Source organism: Oratosquilla oratoria, chromosome 27, assembly GCF_046742065.1.
Source record: "Oratosquilla oratoria isolate Oo_2021 chromosome 27, ASM4674206v1, whole genome shotgun sequence".
Lineage (NCBI taxonomy): Eukaryota > Metazoa > Arthropoda > Malacostraca > Stomatopoda > Squillidae > Oratosquilla > Oratosquilla oratoria.
This window is the reverse complement of record NC_134803.1, coordinates 8,876,262-8,897,943: the sequence shown is the minus strand read 5'-3', so window position 1 is coordinate 8,897,943 and position 21,682 is coordinate 8,876,262. Positions and strand designations below refer to the sequence as shown.

At 42.7% G+C, this 21,682-nt stretch overlaps 2 protein-coding genes across 4 annotated transcripts in view; one reads left to right on the top strand and one right to left on the bottom strand.

Annotated features, from left to right (window-relative positions):
• The window catches only part of LOC143039883 (putative inactive carboxylesterase 4), an 84,160-nt gene that overhangs the window by 1,305 nt on the left and 61,173 nt on the right, over positions 1 to 21,682 (top strand). The gene's annotated exons all lie outside the window — the stretch shown is intronic.
• Positions 4,252 to 21,682, bottom strand: part of LOC143039727 (uncharacterized) — a 19,410-nt gene continuing 1,979 nt past the window's right edge. Inside the window, exons 2-3 of the mRNA XM_076209968.1 lie at positions 19,587 to 21,682; positions 4,252 to 4,498 (exon numbers count right to left, since the gene is read on the bottom strand). The exon at positions 19,587 to 21,682 is cut by the window's right edge and continues 1,515 nt beyond it. Of these exons, the coding sequence (XP_076066083.1) occupies positions 4,252 to 4,498; positions 19,587 to 21,682 (2,343 nt within the window). The remainder of the gene's footprint in view (positions 4,499 to 19,586) is intronic.

Sequence of the window (21,682 nt, the reverse complement as noted above, 5' to 3'; positions counted from 1 at the left end):
CAGAAAATATTTTTTTCACTATGAAAGGTATATAGGTTTATTTTGTTGGAAAGCGTTACACGGACTTATTCATTCATATTGTCATACTCTTATAAAATATGTACTAAAATCTGAAAATAAGGGAAATTTTATGTATGGAGTTAACGGAAGTTAATAGTTCGTTCATGGTTTTCAGAGTTAATTCGTTGATAAATTTATTCACTTCATCAATTAAAGATGAACGGACTGGTGAATATGAACCAATTTATCTGTAGTACACTGCCATGAAATATAGTGACAATTATCTTGAGATACCACTGCACCTCCCACTGTGTTATTCCTACAGTTAATTATATCATAATACTGAACTGGTCGGATTGCGTGGTAGAGTGATGGAGGTGTGTTACATTTGTAGTAGCTGGTTGAAATACCATTGTTGCTTCTACTGAGCACCTATCAATTGTAACAGCAAGAAGAGGTTAAGATTTTTTTTATCCTTAGGCTACACTGGGGAACACTCATTTTGTTGCATTTAAAAAAAAGACTTTTCTATAGTCAACTTGAGTGTGCTGATTTCAAATCTGAAGTCGGGTTTTGTCTGCAAGCTACAGATTTTATGCAATTTGACATTTTTATTTATTTTTTAAATTTTCGTTATTATAGGAAATTGCAATATCAGCCACAATTCTTTTGTTCACTTGAATCTTAAAACAGTATGAAAGCCATTTCTGTACATTTATTAAGGCAAAAGAAACAGAACATTAACAGAACATCTATCCCAAAGTTAGATTAGCATCCTTCAGAACATCACCACAGCTGATGGAAGCTTATCAATTTCTTTGTGTATTTTTTTCAGGCAGGAATTTGCGTTTGTAACTTTTGCGTTTGTACATTTCATCTGGGTAATTTCGTTTAATGCTCCAGCAGTAGTCAGCCATCATACTTTTGTCCCAGCGCCCTTGGTAGCGTTCTTCCATGATCTTTAGGTCTTGGTGGAATCGTTCTCCTTGTTCGTCACTCACAGCCCCCAGGTTGTCAGGGAACTGATCAAGGTGGCTGTTCAAAAAATGAAGCTTGATGCTCATGTTGCACCCGAGATCACGAAAAGCGAGGAGCATTCTGTTCACAAGTTCACTGTAGTTCTCCGCCTTATTGTTTCCAAGGAAGTTCTGAACAACTGCCACAAAGGATAACCATGCTGCCCTTTCTAAAGCGGTCATCTTAGCAACAAACTGATCATCACGAATTAGGGTTCGAATCTGTGGGCCATCAAACACGCCTGCTTTGATCTTCTCAAATGATAACCCTGGTAAAGCTGTGATGATGTGTTGGAAACATTCACCTTCGGTTTCCAGTGCATTGACAAATTGTTTCATCAAACCTAATTTGATGTGAAGAGGAGGAAAGATGATCTTATCTCTGTTTACAATTGGGTCTTGTATGATATTTGGCATGCCTGCTTCAAGGATGTCACGAATAGGCCAGTCCTTCTGGACCCAATGTCTGTCTCGTGCTCGGCTGTCCCACATACAGAGGAAACATGGAAACTTGGTGAAACCTTTCTGTTGTCCAAGAAGAAAGTTGACCATCTTTAAGTCTACACAAATTATCCAATTGTGCTCATGATACTTTAATAAGTCCATGACCATTCTCATATCATCATAGTCTTCCCGCAAATGCACTGAGTGACCGACAGGTACTGCTCCATAAACATTGCCATTATGTAAAAGAACACACTTTAGACTGCGTTTTGAACTGTCTAAAAAGCTGGTCACGCTTTCTGAAATATGATACTTTAAACAGAGTGACCAACAAGATTTCTGCCTTGTAATCTTGATGCCAAAAGCTCTGCTGCTTTCTTTGAAAGACCTAAATCCCGCACTAAATCATTCAGTTCAGCCTGGGGAAGAGGCTTAGGGACGGGGAAAGGTTCAGTGTCTGAAGAACAGTCCTCCGATTGTGAACACTTTTCTGACAATTCACTGTCACAACTGTCTTGCTGGCTTGTATCATGTCCAATGTCTTTATCGTCCAATGAAGGCAAGCCTTTGAAAACTGGAACAGGTACTTCTTCAGAGTGCGGAACAGGCCGAATAGCTGAGGGAATGTTCGGATACGTAATCTTATGTCGGTTTTTCTTCCCAACACCCGTTGTGTTTACCATGCAGAAATAACAGTCAGTTACATGGTTGGTGGGTTCGCGCCAAATCATTGGAACTCCAAAAGGCAGACCTTTGCGTTTTCCTTTGGTCCAGTCTCGAAGCATTTCCTCACAATTGTGGCACACAACATGAGGAGCCCATTGCTTGTCTTGATCACCAAGATGAACTTCAAAATATGCCTTGTAGGCACGCTTGACGAACGAGGATATGTTACGTCTCTGACGATTGAGTGTGTAGCATCCACATATGTAGCAGAAGGCATCAGGCTTGTTTCTGCAATGATGTCTCATTCTGGAAGCCATGTTTGAACTGAAACAAAAGAAGAATGATCAAAATATTAGAAGCTATCTATATATATGGACGTTAAAATGCTTATACATGGTTTACGCAAGTTCACATATGTACAATTTCATTAACCTCAAATTGCATACAAACTAGAGCTTGTAGAGAAAAACTAATTTCAGATTTGAAATCAGCGCCTAAAAATCTTTCAAAATCCGTTAAAATATCCAATGCAACTCAAAGTTACTGAAAAAGTGTTCCCCTGTGCTATCAACCAGCGAAAAAAAATACACGGGAGCGACGAGCGATTTCGCTCGGGAAAGTTCCAATGTCGCTCTCGCAAATCCAATAGCGGGAGCGATCACCCCCCCCCCCAAAAAAAAATCGCTCCCGCGGCAAGATTCAACGTTTTTTATGCATTATCCATCATTTGGCAATCCCTGAATCCCATCACCATTGATGAAAGGATCAGAGCAAACACAACTTAACCGTGATCAATCATTGCATTATCAATCGATATCATAAATGCAACGCATCAATCAACTTTAATTTGTTGATGTACGTACATATGTGTACGCGGTATTTCTGCTAGAGTTCAATGGCTTACCTAGCCTAGCTTCGTATCAGCTGCATGCGCGCGTATACTAGTACATGTTGATTAGACTCTACACGACTATCGTGCTACATAATGTCGCTAGTTTTGAATTGCATGGTACCTGTATGAAGGGAAGTTCATTGGTTGCATGCAGCTAGCTGCCCAATCAACGCGCTGACTACATGTACAATGCACCATACCCAGTACCACATCACCGCATGCATACGTACACCGTACATATTCAAACTCGCTCCGACATGAATAATGAGTTAGCCTTCCAATAGTTTGAAGGAAATCGAACCTGCAAAAACATGGCTCTGGAAATATCAAAAATGTTCTGGTAATTAAAAAAAAATGGCTCTGGTGAAATTGAAAACAAAAAAAAAATGGCTGGATTTTTTTTTTTTTTTTTTTTTTTTTTCTTGCTATCAACCCATAATGTGGTCATTAAGCCTGGTGTGAACCTGCGGTCCGGTTTAATTTAACCATTACAATTTCCACAACAGTCCTGTTGTGCGCAAATAAAACACTACTTTGTCAATAAAGAAACAGTCATTGGACAAAAGATTTGTCACGTTTAACTAAATATTGTACTGCAGTGATGTATGAGCGCCTGGCGCTGTGTGTTATATTTCGTGCAGTGTATGAGTATGTGTCTTATAGAGAATGTAGTGTTGCAGGTGTTGCACTAGGGAGGAAATACGCCAGTGATATAAGGATCTAGGTGGGTAATGTAGGTGGAATTCATCCTCAGACTTGCTATGGCGATTTCCTCCCATCTATTGCTTCTGTATGATGTTGACCAGTCTGTTATGTGCTCCATTTGTTTATGTGTGATGTGGAGATTGTCCCTCTGGTGTTGCCAGTGAGCGTGTAATTGTTTTCTTCAGATTGAATTGAAAGTGTCTATGTCTATGGGTATATCTATAATAGAGTCATTTTCTAACGCAGATTTGGTCAGTGTGTCCTGTCCGCTTCTCGTTCCCGGAGATTCCAATGGTGCTGGGAACCCAAGAGAGAGTAATGGACTTGTTGGTCGTCGAAAATGCGCTAATGGTTTTGCCCAGGAGAGAATCCCCAATTTGGTTACCCGACTTAATTGACTGTAATGCACGCAAGGAATCTGAGAAAATAACAGATTGAGCCTTTCCTATCGCTTTGGATATTCCGAAGAGTTCGGCAAAATAAATGCTCGTATGATCCGGCAATCTGAACTTCATCCGGGTTGTGGAGCTATAAACCCTGTCCTGTCTTACGGCCACACTTAGAACCATCCATATACAGTGTCCTGTGGCCAGTGTACCCGTTGATGACTTGTAGGGACTTCTGTCTAAGTTCTTCCACCGAGCACGATTTCTTCTGGAGGTCTTCATAGATGTCGACGCTCAGGGTGATCTTTTCCCACAGTGGTGTGTGGAACGTCTTCAATTTTTCAATAGACCACAGTGGCATTGAATAGTGCTCGCATAAGGATCGGATCCTAATGGAAAAGAGATTAATGCTGGAGTTGGTAAAGTAATCGTATTGGGACGCCGCCAGCTTGCAGGGATATCGTGGGATACGAAGCACTTTGGTGGCGTAGCGGAGTATTATAGGAGTTCGCGCCTGTAGTGGAGAGTGGGGGGGGGGGGCATTGGCTTCAACTTCCAGCTTCTCGATTCTTGTGCAGCGTATTGCTTCAAGTGCAAGTCGCAGGCCTTTGTTTTGGATGATGTTCAGGGGTTGTAACGTGGTTCTTGTTGCCGAACTATAAATCTAACACCCATAGTCCAATTTAGATCTAATTAGGGACTCATAAATCATTAGCAAAGATTTCCTATCTGCTCCCCAATTTGTGCCCGTTAGTTTGCGTAGCAAATTAAGTCTCTTGTTGCACGCATCAACTAGGTACTTTACATGGGCCTTCCAGTTTAGCCTGGAGTCCAGTTTCAGGCCAAGGAAAAAGGTTGAATTTTGTACTGCAATGGGATTTCCATGCAATTGCAGATCGATGTCTGCCTGGGCTTTGCGTGAAAATACAACCACTGTTGACTTTATTTCCGAAAACTTAAATCCCCATTCGTCAAACCATTCCTGGAGCGAGTCCAGGGCAAGTTGTACGCGAGAGCCGGAAAAACTAGCGTTCGATGAGGAATGCCAGATTCCGACGTCGTCAGCGTATAATGAATATTTAAGGTTCCGAGATGGAGCAGGTAGAATATCGTTTATAAGGAATATAAATAATGTGGGGCTCAACACACTTCCCTGTGGTACGCCATTTTCTTGTATGCATACTGATGAAAAGCAACCTTGAATTTGGCAGAGAATGTTCGTTCTAGTAGAAAGTTTTAAATGAAAATAATGAGATTCCCTCTAAGGCCAAGTGCATAGAGTTTTTCGAGGATACCACGTCGCCATGCCATGTCGTAGGCTCTTTCTAAGTCTAAGAAACAAGCTACAAGGAAATCTTTCTTCTCGAAACTTGAAAGGATATCATGTTCTAAGTTGACCAAATGGTCGAGACTACTTCGGCAATTCTACTGGATGATTTTAATTTTATTTTATTTATTTATTTATTTATTTTAATTTTTAGTTGTTTTTTATTTGCTTCGATTTCTTCCTTTCTTGGCCTTAGTGGGAGAGGTGTGTTTTGACCCCGATGTTCGGTCTGGGCTGGATATTGGACTTAATAACATGTGTAGGCACACGTAGTGGAAGCTCTGGGATAGTCGGGGAAGGGAAGTGCGAGTGCGTGGTTTGTTTGGTAGGTGGGTAGAGATCTTTCTCCTTATCGGAGTGCTTGCTTACAGTCTGTGTTTCAATGGTTCTGTACGTTTTCTTAACTGCAGAAGCATAGGAAGTTGCTCCAGAGGGACTAGTTGGAGTAACTTGTCTTTTCATCACACGTTTCTTTGCTTCGCAGAAAGAGATGCCATAAGTTGCTTTCTCGGTACAAATTTCTTTTTCTATTTTGAAGGTGGGACAATCTCGGGAGGTGGATGCATGCTCGTTGTTAGAGGGGCTGTTGACACATTGAAACATGAAAATCCATGTGAACAAGTTGTATAGACACGGTAAAGGAAACATGGACTGGAGGTGAAGCTTTATTCCTGACGTTTCGTCTAACGACTTTCTCAAAGGAATGAGCATACTAGAAACATACAGAGATTATAAACCCGCCTTATGGCTCAAGGGGGTGTACGAGCGTATAGCGCTGCGTCCTGATTGGCCCGCTGAGACAGCCAATCACGAAGCGCTATCTTCGCTGAAGATTTGGCCCAGGTGAAGCTCCCAGCCTTATTGTTGATATTCGGACGAGTGGTGATGTACGCAGCTGCTATAGATTTTCTGATCTTCTTATCCATACCTTCGTGTAGAATCTCGGCTCGGTTCCATTGTGGGAGGTGCCCAGACTCGTCAACATGCACCACCATTGCGTTGGTGAGTCTATGGTGACGGAGGTCGGCCTTATGCTCCCTGATTCTAGTGTTAAGGCCCCTCTTAGTCTCTCCGTAGTATGCTTTATCGCATGATGTGCATGGGATCTTATATACGACGCTGTCTTCTCTCCCCCTCATCTTAGTCCCGCTTTTTAACATGTCACCAATCTTCGTTCCCGATGTTACGGCTGCTTTAACTTCCGTGCCCCTGAGCATTCTAATAATGTCTCCTACCTTCTCAGAGTTAGGAAGCGCCATGTATGATGTTTTTGTGGTGGCGTTGCCTTCTCTTAACCTGCTTGTGTGGATTATTTCTTCCGCTCTTCGTCTTAAGCTCAGGATTAAGCCCTTGGGGTAGCCAAGCTTCAAGAAGGCCGCGATGATGTATTCGATTTCCTCCTCCAGGAACTCCTCGCTGCATATCCTGTAGGCACGCAGGAAGAAGCCCATGACTACCCCCTTTTTCGTCCTCTCATTGTGTGCCGACAGGTAGTGTATGAAGTCGTTCAGGGTTTACAGAAAGCCTACGAACCGTGACGACTTCATACACTACCTGTCGGCACACAATGAGAGGACGAAAAAGGGGGTAGTCATGGGCTTCTTCCTGCGTGCCTACAGGATATGCAGCGAGGAGTTCCTGGAGGAGGAAATCGAATACATCATCGCGGCCTTCTTGAAGCTTGGCTACCCCAAGGGCTTAATCCTGAGCTTAAGACGAAGAGCGGAAGAAATAATCCACACAAGCAGGTTAAGAGAAGGCAACGCCACCACAAAAACATCATACATGGCGCTTCCTAACTCTGAGAAGGTAGGAGACATTATTAGAATGCTCAGGGGCACGGAAGTTAAAGCAGCCGTAACATCGGGAACGAAGATTGGTGACATGTTAAAAAGCGGGACTAAGATGAGGGGGAGAGAAGACAGCGTCGTATATAAGATCCCATGCACATCATGCGATAAAGCATACTACGGAGAGACTAAGAGGGGCCTTAACACTAGAATCAGGGAGCATAAGGCCGACCTCCGTCACCATAGACTCACCAACGCAATGGTGGTGCATGTTGACGAGTCTGGGCACCTCCCACAATGGAACCGAGCCGAGATTCTACACGAAGGTATGGATAAGAAGATCAGAAAATCTATAGAAGCTGCGTACATCACCACTCGTCCGAATATCAACAATAAGGCTGGGAGCTTCACCTGGGCCAAATCTTCAGCGAAGATAGCGCTTCGTGATTGGCTGTCTCAGCGGGCCAATCAGGACGCAGCGCTATACGCTCGTACACCCCCTTGAGCCATAAGGCGGGTTTATAATCTCTGTATGTTTCTAGTATGCTCATTCCTTTGAGAAAGTCGTTAGACGAAACGTCAGGAATAAAGCTTCACCTCCAGTCCATGTTTCCTTTACCGTGTCTATACACATTGAAACACATTTGCAGAGCAGGCATCTGTAGGATGTTCGCCTGCACACTAACCGGACACGATCGTTTGGCTATGACAAAACTTAGCAAGGTGACCACATTTAAAACACTTATTACAGCGCAAAGTGTTGGGGACATATGGTCGTACTGAGACTTGGATCATGGAAATTGAGGTTTAACAATTTCAGGGAGTTAGAGAACTTACCGGTCTCAATTTTCTACCGGGTTAGTTGCTAAGGTTAGAATTAAGAAGATCTTGAGGCCTTGAGAATCCGAAGATGAAAGGTCCCTTGCCTTGAGGTTTCTAAATAAGAGGTAAACTTGGAACCAGAGCTCTGGGTCCTCTGTTTCGACGATAGTACGGACCGTATTCGGAGGGACTCTTACGAGTTCGAAAAGCACTCAAAAGGCCACGGGTTAATATTCACTTTAAGTAATTTCTCAAAGTTAATCCCCGATTTATCAAACCACAAATTACATAGATTTAACAAATAAAGAGGAGGGGAGTTTAATCGTATCTTATTTGAAGTTACGATAGAAGTGGTTCGAAGTTTCAGGAAAAGCTCCTGAATCGAAAGAAAATGATACCTTGAGGGAAAGTTTCCCGAAAAAAGGTAAGCACTAAGATTTCTAATAACAATTACCACAGGATGTATCCAACTTTGACATGGCCAGGGAGGGTTGTAGAGTTGAAAGTGAGGATGATAAGGATTACAAAGGCGGAGCATGCCGACAGGAGACCTTTTGATCCATATCTAGGTCGGATGCGAAAAAAAAAATCATATTAATAAAACAATAAATAAAAACTATAATAATGTAAATAACAAATAAAATACATAAATAAATGCATAGGTATAGTTGAATAATAAAAAAACAGGTAAATAGTAAATAATGATAAATTGACATATAACTAATAATAAATGAAAATCAGACAGACAAATGATAACAAAACAAAAACAAAATAAATGAAAATCAGACAGACAAATAATAACAAAACAAAAACAAATAATATAAGATAAATTATAATCATTACAGCATCTTACTTAGGTATTTATCTAACTGATCCTTAAAGCTTCGAATTGAACTACATTGCACTACCTGTGCAGGAAGTTTATTCCATTCATTTACTACACGGTTGGCAAAGTTGTTTCTACCTACTTCCAAATTGAATCTATTTCCGGATAGTTTGAGACCATTGTTTCTTGTCTGATTCTCATTCAATGTGAAAATTTGGTCACTTTTGATGTTGTCAATTCCGTTTAAAATCTTAAAGACCTGTATCAAGTCACCTCTGAGTCTACGCTTTTTTAGGGAAAACAGATTCATGTGTTTTAGTCGATTTTCGTATGATTTATTTCTTATATTTGGAATCAGTTTTGTGGCTCGCCGTTGTACTTTTTCCAGTCTGTCAATGTCTTTAATGAGATTCGGTGACCATACGGAAACAGCATATTCCAAATGTGGACGAACTAACGATTTATATAGCATGTTAATGAGTGATGGACTTTTGAAATCAAAAGATCGCGCAATCAGTCCCAGAATCTTATTTGCTTTCTCAGAGGCACTGCTTGGATGATTTGAGGTCGTTACTGATAATTACGCCGAGATCTTTTTTTCACTATCCACTTTTGTTAACGAATTTCCAAATAACTTGTAATCGTACTTACTGTTATTTTTACCTATGTGCATTACCTTGCATTTACTTGTGTTAAATTTCATTAGCCACTTTTCAGACCATTGCTGTAATTTATCTAAATCTTCTTGAATATCTAATTGGTTTGAGTGATCATTTGCCACTCCGCACAGTTTTGTATCATCAGAAAATTTGGAAACAGTAGATTTTAGTCCATGGTCTATATCATTTATATATACTATGAAAAGATGTGGCCCAAGAACGGAACCCTGAGGAACTCCACTTGCAACACTTTTCCATCCAGAAGTTTTTCCATTTAAAACAACTCTCTGTTTTCGACCATTCAACCAATTACTAGTCCAACCTAATAGGCTACCACTTATTCCATGCAAAGCTAATTTAGTAAGTAGTCTTTCGTGTGGGACGGTATCAAAAGCTTTTGCAAAGTCTAGATATATTAAATCTATATTGTTTCTTTTGTCATAATTCGAGATAACTGTGTTGTAGAATTCGAGTAAGTTAGTCACGCAAGAACGTTTCTGTCTGAAACCATGCTGGCTATCATTTATCAAACGGTTACTTTCTAAATGATGTTCGATAGCATATCTGATGATAGTTTCCATTATTTTTCCTACGATTGAAGTCAAACTTATAGGCCTATAGTTATTTGGTTTCTTTTTGTCACCTTTTTTGAATATGGGAGTAACGTTAGCTAGCTTCCATTCTCTTGGGACATCTCCGGATATGATGGATTTCTTGAAAATAATTTCTAATGGAACAACAATCTCATTTTTCCCGGTCCAGTCGCGTGATGAATTTGGCATCTAGAATCCCTTCATTTTTCATTTCTTCGAGGATGTCAGACTCGTCCATGGTCATCAAGTCTCTATAGTAGATTACTCCTCTGCAGAAGTTGAGTGACCTAAGGAGGGAGGCAACAACATCGAAGGTATGAAACTTCTTGGCCTTAAGTAAGCCGTGTGTAGCTTTCCCAGAGTTGGTGATAACTTGGAGATCTCCACTTCTAAGTTTCCTAACCTGGTTGATATCATTTGTATAAAAAGACAGACATTTCTTCAGAATAAAGGGATTGAGTTCAGCTAATCGGGTTTCGTCAGAGTAGAGAAAAACATGCCTAGCCTTATCCGGGTCGATATTAGGGTCGTCAGGGGAGGTGTTTTTCGTTTGCAGATGTGGAGTTGAAGACTCCATTCTGCACGTCGGGGTGGGGGACAAGCCTCTTGGTACACAAGAAATGTGCTCAGAAGAGCCAAAGGGGACAATACTATAGGGGTCACAGTTCCTTGGCGACTGGCGACAGGCGCGTGGAATGACACGCTGTGTGCCCAGTGAGGACGGGGTCTACTACTGAAGACTACGACAGATTAATACTAGATTTCGCCGGGCTGGACGACAGAGGAGTCTCATGAGCCAACAAAGACTCGTGCGGATCCCGGAAAGGTACGAAGAGACAGAAAGGTCAAAGAGAGAAAGACCTGGGAAAGGACCAGAAGCGGGTAGCAGTGTTAACTGCCAAGATGAAAGCCATCCAATTTTACGTTGGATTTTAAGAACTAGTCAACTCTAGAGACCTGACCTCCCCACGATAATGAGGGAGACCGACCTCATAACCAGGATAAACGCCCATCGGTCAGCTCCATGGGTCAACATCCACAAGGCGACCGTTAAAGACTACCATACGAACGATATTTCTTCAGAATATATTTTTTCCTTCTTGTTCTATTTCATTTATGCCATGCTTTCCTATTGTTCTAGGTTAGGTATATCTATTGTAATTATCTAGCAAAATATTGAGTGTATCACTCAACTAGTTTCACGCCATTTTTGGCCTCTTGTGTACAAATGCTGTCTGTAAACTGATGAAATGTCAGCCGACACCAAACCCTGCTTCGCCACGGTTCAGTGCTCGGTGGACATATTTCACCACGGGCTTGAGCGGCACAGTCTCCTCTCTGCTATTCACGCAGAATTAAGTCCTCAAACTCATTTATGTTTTACATTCGAAAAACCCGTTACTCGTTGGTCGCCTGGTCACCGAACTCTCTACCTCTAAGCCTCCGAAGAACTTATCAACAGTGTGGTTAGGAACACAAATGCTGCCACGTTTTTTTTTAAGGTTGCCTTGTCTTTTATAGATCTGTAAACCTCATATAATGGAACAAAGGGAAAGAGTTCAGTGCATATATATATATATATATATATATATATATATATATATATATATATATATATATAATATATATATATATAATATATATATATATATATATATTTTAAGTGAGTAGTAAATCATGTGTTAGGGTAGGAAAGGGGGGAGAATTAGTGGTTTGAGGTGAAGGTGGGGATAGGTTAGGGTAATGTAGTGTTACCGTCGTTGTTCAACATGTAAACAGACGGGATGGTACGGGACGTGAATGAGAGTGTGATGGAAAGAGATTTGGAGATAGTAAGTGTATGGATGGAAACAAAAGGTGAGTCAGTTGTTGTTTGCAGACGACAGTGCGCTTGTGGCTGAGCAGAGGTGAGCCTAGAGCAACTAAAGGAGGAATTTGGGCTATAAATGGATGAAAAATTAATGTTGCCAGAAGTGACTTTCTTGTCTGCCCTGTAAATTCTGAAGTAGATGAGGGGAAGAGGGTCGCCATATAAGTAAGCTGAAAAAGGAAACTAGCTTCGGCTGTCCGGTCGGGCCTGCTGTGTGTGTGTGTGTGTGTGTGTGTGTGTGTGTGTGTGTGTGTGTGTGTGTGTGTGTGTGTGTGTGTGTGTGTGTGTGTGTGTGTGCGCGTGTGTTGAGGAGGTGGATGGATGTGATGACCCTTCATTCACTAAGCATTAAGATGGGAGAAGCCATATATTGTTTTTGAATGTGTTTGATGTGGGTGTATGCTTTGACTCGGTTACTTCTCCATATAAGCGCAAGGCCTTTTAGTATGTATATATGTGTGTATGTATGTATGTATGTATGTATGTATGTATGTATGTATGTATGTATGTATGTATGTGTGTGTGTATTGCATGTGTGTATGTATGTATGTATGTATGTATGTATGTATGTACAGTATGTATGTGTGTATACATGTATGTATGCATGTATGTATGTATGTATGTGTGTATGTATGTATGTATGTATGTGTATGCATGTATGTATGTATGTATGTATGTATGTGTATGTATGTATGTATATATGTATGTATGTATGTATGTATGTATGTATGTATGTATGTATGTATGTATGTATGTATGTATGTATGTATGTATGTATGTATGTATGTATGTATGTATGTATGTATGCATGTATGTATATGTATGTATGCATGTATGTACTTGACTTAGTAATTTGGGGATATGATTCCCACGGGCTTTTGCGTGAGCCCGTTTATAGGGTGATTCAGTGTATGAGTGTGTGTGGTTTTGGCCACACTCATACATCCACGAGATGTGTATACATATGTGGGATATATATGCACATCCCGGTGAATGCACCCTTCGCTAACATTAACAATGAATGAAATCAATAGCAATAAATCAACATATGAGAAAAATTTAAAGGGGGGCTGACACTCCACCAACCGACTCAATTCATATTGGCTGCATAGGCGGCGCACAAAACCATCAGATGCTGTCGGGGGCCCTCTCCTTAGAAAAGCAGTTGCGGGGCAGTGCTGGAAATAGTGCTCAAGGGTGGCCTCTCGATGGCGACAATGGTGGCATCTTCTTTCTTCTAGTGTTGGATTTTTCTTTATTTGCCAGAAACAACGGTCCTCCAGCCGCAGACGGAAGAGCAGAGTTTCCACTTTTCTAGGTGTGGAGCGAGGAAGTACAAGGGGCTCGTAGTCAGTGACTGCGCTGCACCATTTCGCCCTCTCTGATACCTCTGCCTCCAGTCTGTGCTGAAGGAACCGTTGTACCTGATTAAGAGCCCTGGTGCGCATGCGCAACTGATTTCTGCTGAGAGGGATGACAACATCGACTTCGGGTCTTTGGCGCGTCGCTTCTGCTGCCGCATCGGCTAGCTCATTGCCTGGGACGCCGACATGGCTCGGCACCCAGTTGGGCGTGGCACCTGCTGGTGTAGCTTCAGCAGGAGTGTTAGGATAGAGGTCAGTAGGCGTACATTGTCGCTGGGCTGTGTCGTATCTAAGCTGCCTAGCACAAACTGTGAGTTCGTGTGGACCACCACAGGACCAGTTCGAGATATTAGAACATGCTCTAACGCTCCTTGGACCGCTATGGCCTCAGCTTGGAGAGTGGACGCATGATCAGATACTCTCCTGCCAAAGGTCAAACCATCCGTCACGAAGGCAGCCCCCGCACTACGAGGCCTGTTGGGGTCCACGGAACCATCCGTAAAATAGACCGCCGTTCCTGGTTTCGACAGTGCGCGGATGCCCTGTAGGGCCTGCGCTCGCACTCCTTCCTGGTCACATAACTTCTTCTTACTGGGGAGCTTTGTGACAACGAAGGTTGCAGGTACCGACAGCCATAGAGGTGGGGACTTGAACTCTGGGTGAGGAGAATCCTTCCACTTTTCAAGGAGAGCACTGGTGAGCCTGAAGGAGTCCAGGAGTCTGGCCGCTTGAGATAACCAGGTACAGCAGTGGATAAGATTATCCACCCGTCCTAGAGCTATCACAGGGTTCTGACTCAGCTCAGTTATCCTGGGACTCTGGACTATCTTGGCAAGAAAGTCGACCTCCAGCCTTCTGACCCGTGATGTTAATGAAGGCAATGAAACATCCATATGGAGGTTAACAGTCTTGGTCCAAGGTTGAGCTCCTAATATAATCCTTGCTGCGGCATTTTGGCAAGGCTCTAGGTCTTCAAGCGTGGCAGTCGCCACAGTTATGAGAACTGGAGCAGCGTAATCCACCAAACTGCGGACTGCTTGCAGGTAGAACGTGCGAAGGACCTGGTGTGTGGCACCAAGTGCCCTCCCCGTCATTGCTCTCATGACAGTGGTTTTCTCCTTCAGCTCTCCTTGAGATAGGATAGTTCCTTCAGACACCGAGGAACTGAAACTGGTGGACCCAGTCCAGCTTAAGGCCCTGGATGGTGAGGTGCTCCCCCTCATTCCAGAGTCCTAACGCCATGGCCTTCGATTTTGAAGGAGAGATTTTTAACCCTAACCTGCAACATTCGGTCGCTACAGTGCTTAAGCAGCATGTATTCTTGTGTATGTATGCATGTATATATGTATGTATGTATACATGTATACATGTACGTATGTATGTATGTACGTATGTATGTTTATATATATATATATATACACACACACACACACACACATACACATATATATATATATATATATATATATATATACCAAAGGCTTTTTCCCTCTTACATGGGGGGGGGGGGTAGTCAAAAAGAAAAAAGGCGTAGAAAACACTCCCACCAATTCCTTCCTCGACATATTCCACTCCCCTCCACCCTCTTCCCTCCCTCTCATCTTGGCACCTATATATATATATATATCTACTATAATAAAATAGTAGGTTCTGTCTGTCTGTCTGTTTGTTTGTTTGTTTGTTTGTTTGTTTGTTCACGAACTCCTCCTAAGGTTTTGGAGATAGATCCCCATAACTATATATATTCCGATACCCTATCACTCCAGGTACTTGGATATATATATATTTCATTTCCAAAAAAACATTATTTTAGCTAGGGTTAAGGGTTAAAGGGATATGGTGTGGTAACACGCTACTACTGTAGTGTCCCCTTAATGAATTAGCATTTTTGTGACAAAAATTACTATGATTAAACAAACCATTGTATGTGTTCATAAGTATTATTTATATTTGTGAATTTAATGTTGCCGCAAACTCTGATAGCCTTTGTAAAGAGAAAGCATGAAAATGTTAAATGATTGTATAATTTTACCAAATGATTAATTATTGCTTATTTTTATTTTACTTTTCCGCGGGCGGTAATTTAGTCGAGTTCAAAAATAACGCGTGAGATGTACACGATAAGTCGTGTAAAGCCGAGCTTATCAATAATATATCCCTTCACCAGCTTTGACTGGTGATAACAACAATAATGATAGTATGGCGGAGTCGACTGGGACTCCGCAGATGAAATAGACAGCCAACATCATAGCGTCCGTGACGTAGACAGACTTGGGACTGAAGGTTATAGAATCACGGGGATATTTGATGCGTATTTAATGCAGATCTGATCCATCGTTCGATAATACGTTGGAATTGATGAAAAACTGTAAAAGTACTATAATTACTATAGGCTAAAGGCTACACAAGAAGAGGGTATTACAAAGGATGCACTAGAATACTCTAAACCTCAAATACAAAGAGTTTTAAGACTTACATTGTTTGGCTAGGCGTGGGGTGTGTACATCTTTCTAGATCGGACCAAGACTGGCGCCTAGAGATGACGTGACATCACCCACAGTAACCGGTTCTTACACACCTTCTTAAGTCTAATTCTTTAAGTGAACATTGTACAAATAATGAGATGCTATCTTGCAGCACAGCTTGCAGACAACTTACAACGATAGTATTCTTAAGCAGACGAAGCTTCTGCTCGCAGCATACTTAAATTAAACATTACGAAAAACAAACTTGGAAACCTCTTCCGAGGGGAAACGAGCCTTACGACAAAAAGATATGTAAACATGGGGATACACGGACATATAAAAAAGCCCCGTTACCTCTCGTAACGGCACACTCCCTTCCTAATTTTCTAGGGGGAAAAATTACCAAAACTATTGACCTAGCAACACAAGCTCAGAAATGGGTCTTACATATTCATGGGCTTTGTTGTTTACCACAACTCTTACTTGGACCTTCCTGACTAAATCATCCTTGCCAGGGAATACTTTGTTTACAATACCCAAGGGCCACTGTCCTTGGGGACACTCTTGATTTTTTACCAACACTACATCATCCACCTTTACATTTGGAGAGGAATTGACCCACTTTCTTCTGGGTTGCAAAGAGGAAAGATACTCTTTCTTCCATCTCTTCCAGAATTCCTCAGCAAGGTGATGGACATGCTTCCATTGAGATTTGTATACTGCCTTAATATCTATCTCTTCAGGAAGAGTTACAGGAATATCAGTTTTCTGAGTGAGAAGGATGGACGGAGACAAAATGAAAGGACTACTAGGGTCCGAGGAAACAGGAACTAAAGGTCTGGAATTCACGATCTTACATACTTCTGCAAAGAAGGTTACTAACACCTCATGTGTTAATGCCTTGGGGTGATGGTTAGTCAGTATCACATTCATGATGCTGCGGACTATCCCCACCATACGCTCCCATGCTCCACCCATGTGGGAAGCATGAGGAGGGTTAAACAACCAAGTGCAACCTTGACTTGACAAGAAACTATTGACATCACCACCTTCATCGGTAATGGCAAGCAAGTTCAGTGCTTTGACAGCACCTACAAAGTTCGTGCCTCTGTCAGAACGCATCATCTTAACTGGGCCACGAATACAGATGAATCTCTTTAAGGCATTAATGAAGGAAGAAGTACTCAATTCTTCTACAGTCTCTATGTGGATAGCTCTGGAAACAAGACAGGTGAACAGAACGCCCCATCTTTTACTTTCGAGGAAGGAACTTCTAGTGCGCCGAGTTTTTATATGCCAGGGGCCAAAAAGGGTCAACTCCTACATAGGAAAATGGCGGATTGGGAGTAAGTCTATCGACGGGTAAGTCTCCCATCTTCTGAACACACACCTTACCTCTTACCCTTCTACAGGTGACGCATTTGGAAATGACCTTAGAAATGGTACGTTTCCCTCCCAAAATCCAGAAACCACCTGTACGGACGGCTCCTTCTGTAATCACTCTCCCTTGGTGGTGCACTGTCTCATGGTAGTGACGGATCAACAACAAGCCTAAGTGGGATTCCTTTGGAATAATAATAGGCCTTGCAAGCATACCAAGTACATCACTGCCTTGACTCAACCTGCCTCCTACACGAAGTAGGCCCTTCTGGTCTAAATAAGGAGACAGAGATGCAATGGGACTAGAAGGAGATAAACAAACTTCACCTTGCAATTTAGTCATGGCAGACGAGAAATAATCCTTTTGGTATGTCTGAACAATGAAATCAGCTGCATCTTCTAGTTGATCGGGTGACTTATGTTTGTTGCACATATGCCAACCTGAACAACACTTGTTACCTTGTTTGAAAGAACGGGCTATATGCTTAAGGAGAGCTACCGCTCTTACAAGTCTCCTCCAACAGGAGAAATTAGAGAACCTCTGAGCTAATGACGCAATTGCAGGCTCTACATTGCTTTTGTTTGCACTAACAAGGGGTTCAGACTCAATTGTGTAGTCTGATACCTTTACTTCTTTATCTGTCTCAGGGCTTACAAGAGGAAAACTTCCACTGGTGGATACAACATCCTCAAATAAGCTTGAGGGACCTGACAACCAATCACTCTGATTTAGGTCGGTTATTTCAAGACCACGGGTAGCCAGGTCTGCTGGATTACAATCTGTAGGTACATAATGCCATTGGTTAGGTTCGGTGGACGACCTAATGTGGTCTACTCTGTTACTCACGTAGACATGAAATCTACGCCTTTCATTATGAATATAGCCCAAGACAATCATGCTGTCAGAATAGAAATGTCTTGCGTCTAAGGGTTTGTCCAAGCAATCCGAGATGGAATTGCTGAGATTAACTGCCATCACTGCAGCACACAACTCTAACCTGGGAATAGTATGACCATGGTTGGGAGCTACTTTAGCTTGTCCCCTCACAAAACACACCTGGTAGCTTTTGGTATCACTGAAAACCTTAAGATATGATACAGCTCCTACTGCTACTCTGGAAGCATCTGAAAAGGTATGAAGCTCTATCCTGTGAGCTTGAGACAAAGAAATACTAGCAAACTGACGATTGATGCTTATGTCCTTGAGGTCCCTTAAGGACGTTAGCCATCTGGACCATTTGGTATGGATCTTAGCTGGTATGGGTTCATCCCAACCACACTTTAGATTGGTTATCTCTCTTAGGAGTAGTTTTCCCACTATTATTACTGGAGCTAAGAATCCCATGGGGTCAAACAGACTATTTACAACAGACAGTATCCCTCTTTTTGTCGAAGGCTTGTCTGAATCCATGAACTTATAGACGAAAACGTCTCTTTGGATGTCCCATAAGAGGCCCAGGCTAGACTGCATAGGCATAGAGTCAGAAGTTAGGTTCAGCTCCTGAAGGTTATCGGCCAGCTCACTGGTGGCAAACTTTTCCAGCACTTCCTTACTGTTGGAAGTGATCTTGTGCAAGCGCAGGCGTCCTCCTTCTTGGAGTGCTGACTTAGAGTCTTGGATTAACTTGTAAGCAGTCTCCGCATCTGGCAGAGATGCTAACCCATCATCCACGTAGAAATTGTTCTCTATGAAATAGCGAACTTCAGGAGAGGCATTTTCTACAGACTTACGCAAGCCATAGGTGGCAATGGCGGGAGATGGCGTGTTCCCAAAAACGTGAACAGTCATCCTATACTCAATCAACCTTTCATCAGGGTCATTATTCTTGTACCAGAAGAATCTGAGATAATCTCTTTGCTCAGTCTTCACTTTGAAATTGTAGAACATCTGTTCTACATCAGCTGCCACTGCTACAGCTTCCTGACGGAAACGTAGAAGCCCGAGAATACTGTTTGTCATATCAGGACCTGACATCAGCATATCATTTAGGGAGAACTCTCTGGATTTGGCAGAAGAGTCGAACACAACCCTGATCTTGTCAGGTTTCTTAGGGTGGTACACCCCAAACAATGGAAGATACCAGCACTTCTGATCAGACTTCAATGGTGGTGCAACCTCAGCATGCCCACGATCTAACATCTTTTGCATGAAGGCCATCATATGCTGACGTTTTTCCGGCTTTGTGCTGAGGCTACGATGGAGAGACAGTGTGCGGTGCCACACAAAGTCTCTATTATTACTGGTGGCTACAACATTGGGACGGAAAGGCAGTGGCGCGACCCAATGACCACTTTGATCCTTGCGGAACTCTGAGTTCATAACATCCAAGAACTTCCTGTCTTCAATCGACAGGGCGGCATTGTCATCATCTTTGGTTAACTTGAACAAATCATCTTTTAATTCAGAAACATGAATCTGGTTACCACATGGTGCGACTATAGAGGGACGTCTATCATGTACAAAGGATGTTTTGAAACTGCTAATGACAGGAGGCCTACAAGTGCCATGGAGACACACTTCCCCAATGATTGCCCAACCCAGACTGGTCTGTTGAGCTAGAGGGGCATTGACAGGTCCAATTCTCTGGTCAAAAATGTAATGAGCTGAAGGCACATCTCGACCAATGATGAGTAGAATCTCAGCTTCAGGAACCAGAGGTGGAATACATTCGGCCAGATCGGACAGATGGGGATAACCACGAGCTATGGCGGGGGTGGGTATCTCTTCTCTTACATTGGGAATGCTGTCGCATTCCACTAACTGAGGGATATGCACCTCTTGTGAGTTATGCCAAGACACGATGGTGTAATTTTTGGTGGTGCGCCCAGAAGCGCCCGTTACACCTGCACAGGTAGCTAGACGATATGAAACCCGTTTGCTCAGCTTGTCAAACAAATCGAAAAACTCAGACCTTGCTAAAGAGCAATTGCACTGATCGTCTAGGATGGCATAACACCACACTCCGAGCTCTGGCTTACTTTCAGGATAGACCTTTACCAAGAAGGTCTTGGCGCAGGACTTACTCATGGAGGTGGGGTTACTGCATATCAAGGTACATTTGGAATTGACCGCAGCATCCTCCCCTCCCTGAGTCTTTACTATGGGGGTAAGAACATTTGGAAGCGGCACTTGATTGACTACAGGGGAGCGAGGTGTTTTATCTTGAGCAACCTCCCTTCCATGCTGTGTAACCGCTTGAGTCGAACTCCTCTTCGACCTGGGTTCATCGTGATGTAAGGCAGTCACATGAGTATGGGCCTTACAGAGTTTGCAGAAAGTTCTCTCTTTGCAGCTGGAAGGAGGATGGTTACCTTTGCAACATCTGTTGCACACTCCTTTATCGTTTAAGAAAACCTTCCTCTCGCTCACTGACATGGTGCGAAAAGCCCTGCAGAAATCCAAATGGTGTACGTAGGCATCATGGTAGACGCAAAAATCTCCCTTTTCTGCCTTTCTTTGCTCGGTAGGACTAGCGGCGCCAACAGACCTGTCAGCGCCCGTGGTCGACTTACTGCCACTGGACAACATGGTGTCAGTCTTCTTCACACGCACTTGAGGAAACTTAGAGGGAGGTGGCTTCTCTGGTTTCACAAAACCATCGGCTCCAAGGCTTTGATAAGAGAAACATGGATCATTCTCGACCCTTGCCATCTCCTTCACAAACTCAATGAAGAAGGAGAAAGGTGGGTACGGCACACCGTGAGCAGTCTTGTAGTTCATGGCTCTGCCAGTCCACGCTTTCTGTATACAGGGTGGAAGTTTTGCGACAATGGGATTGATGCCTGACGAGGCGTCATAATATGCAAACAGTGTACTGTATACAGGGTTAGCCTTCAAGGCTTCTATCTGGTACAGAATGTCACACAGGTCGTATAACCTTAAGGTGTCTCTAGGTGAAATCCTAGAGAAGTTGGCGAGCTTCTTTTTAATTGAAGTCTCAATGATCGAAGGGGCAGCAAACCTGTCATCCAAGCGCTCCCAAATTCTACTGCACGCCAGGGTTGGATTCTTGGCATTTGAGTTTCTAGTTGTACGGGCCCATTCTTTGGACTCAGGACCTAGGTACTTAACTAACAGGTCTATTTCCTCCTTACATGAGGTGCCTAACTCTTGCACGACTTCCTTGAAACTCTCTTTCCAAACAGCATAGTCTTCCGCAGTATCATCAAACGTAGACAGCCTGCTAAGAAGTAAATCCTTCCGCAAGAAGAACTTGCTCAAATCGGCAGAATTGGAGGTTGTCCCCAATCTAGGAGATGCACTCCGAGGAGGTTTTACTACAGGTGGTGACACATAAGAAACATGGTTAGCAACAGGTTGCTGCGCAGGTTGCACAGGCCTCACCTTTACTTTTTCGATACGAGGTTCAAAACTGAATGGAACATTGTTAGCAGGCTGTGAGTTAACTCTGAAATCAGAACAGGGCTTGAAAACAGGGCTTTCAGGATTCAAGCCTACCAGATCCTTCTGACTAGC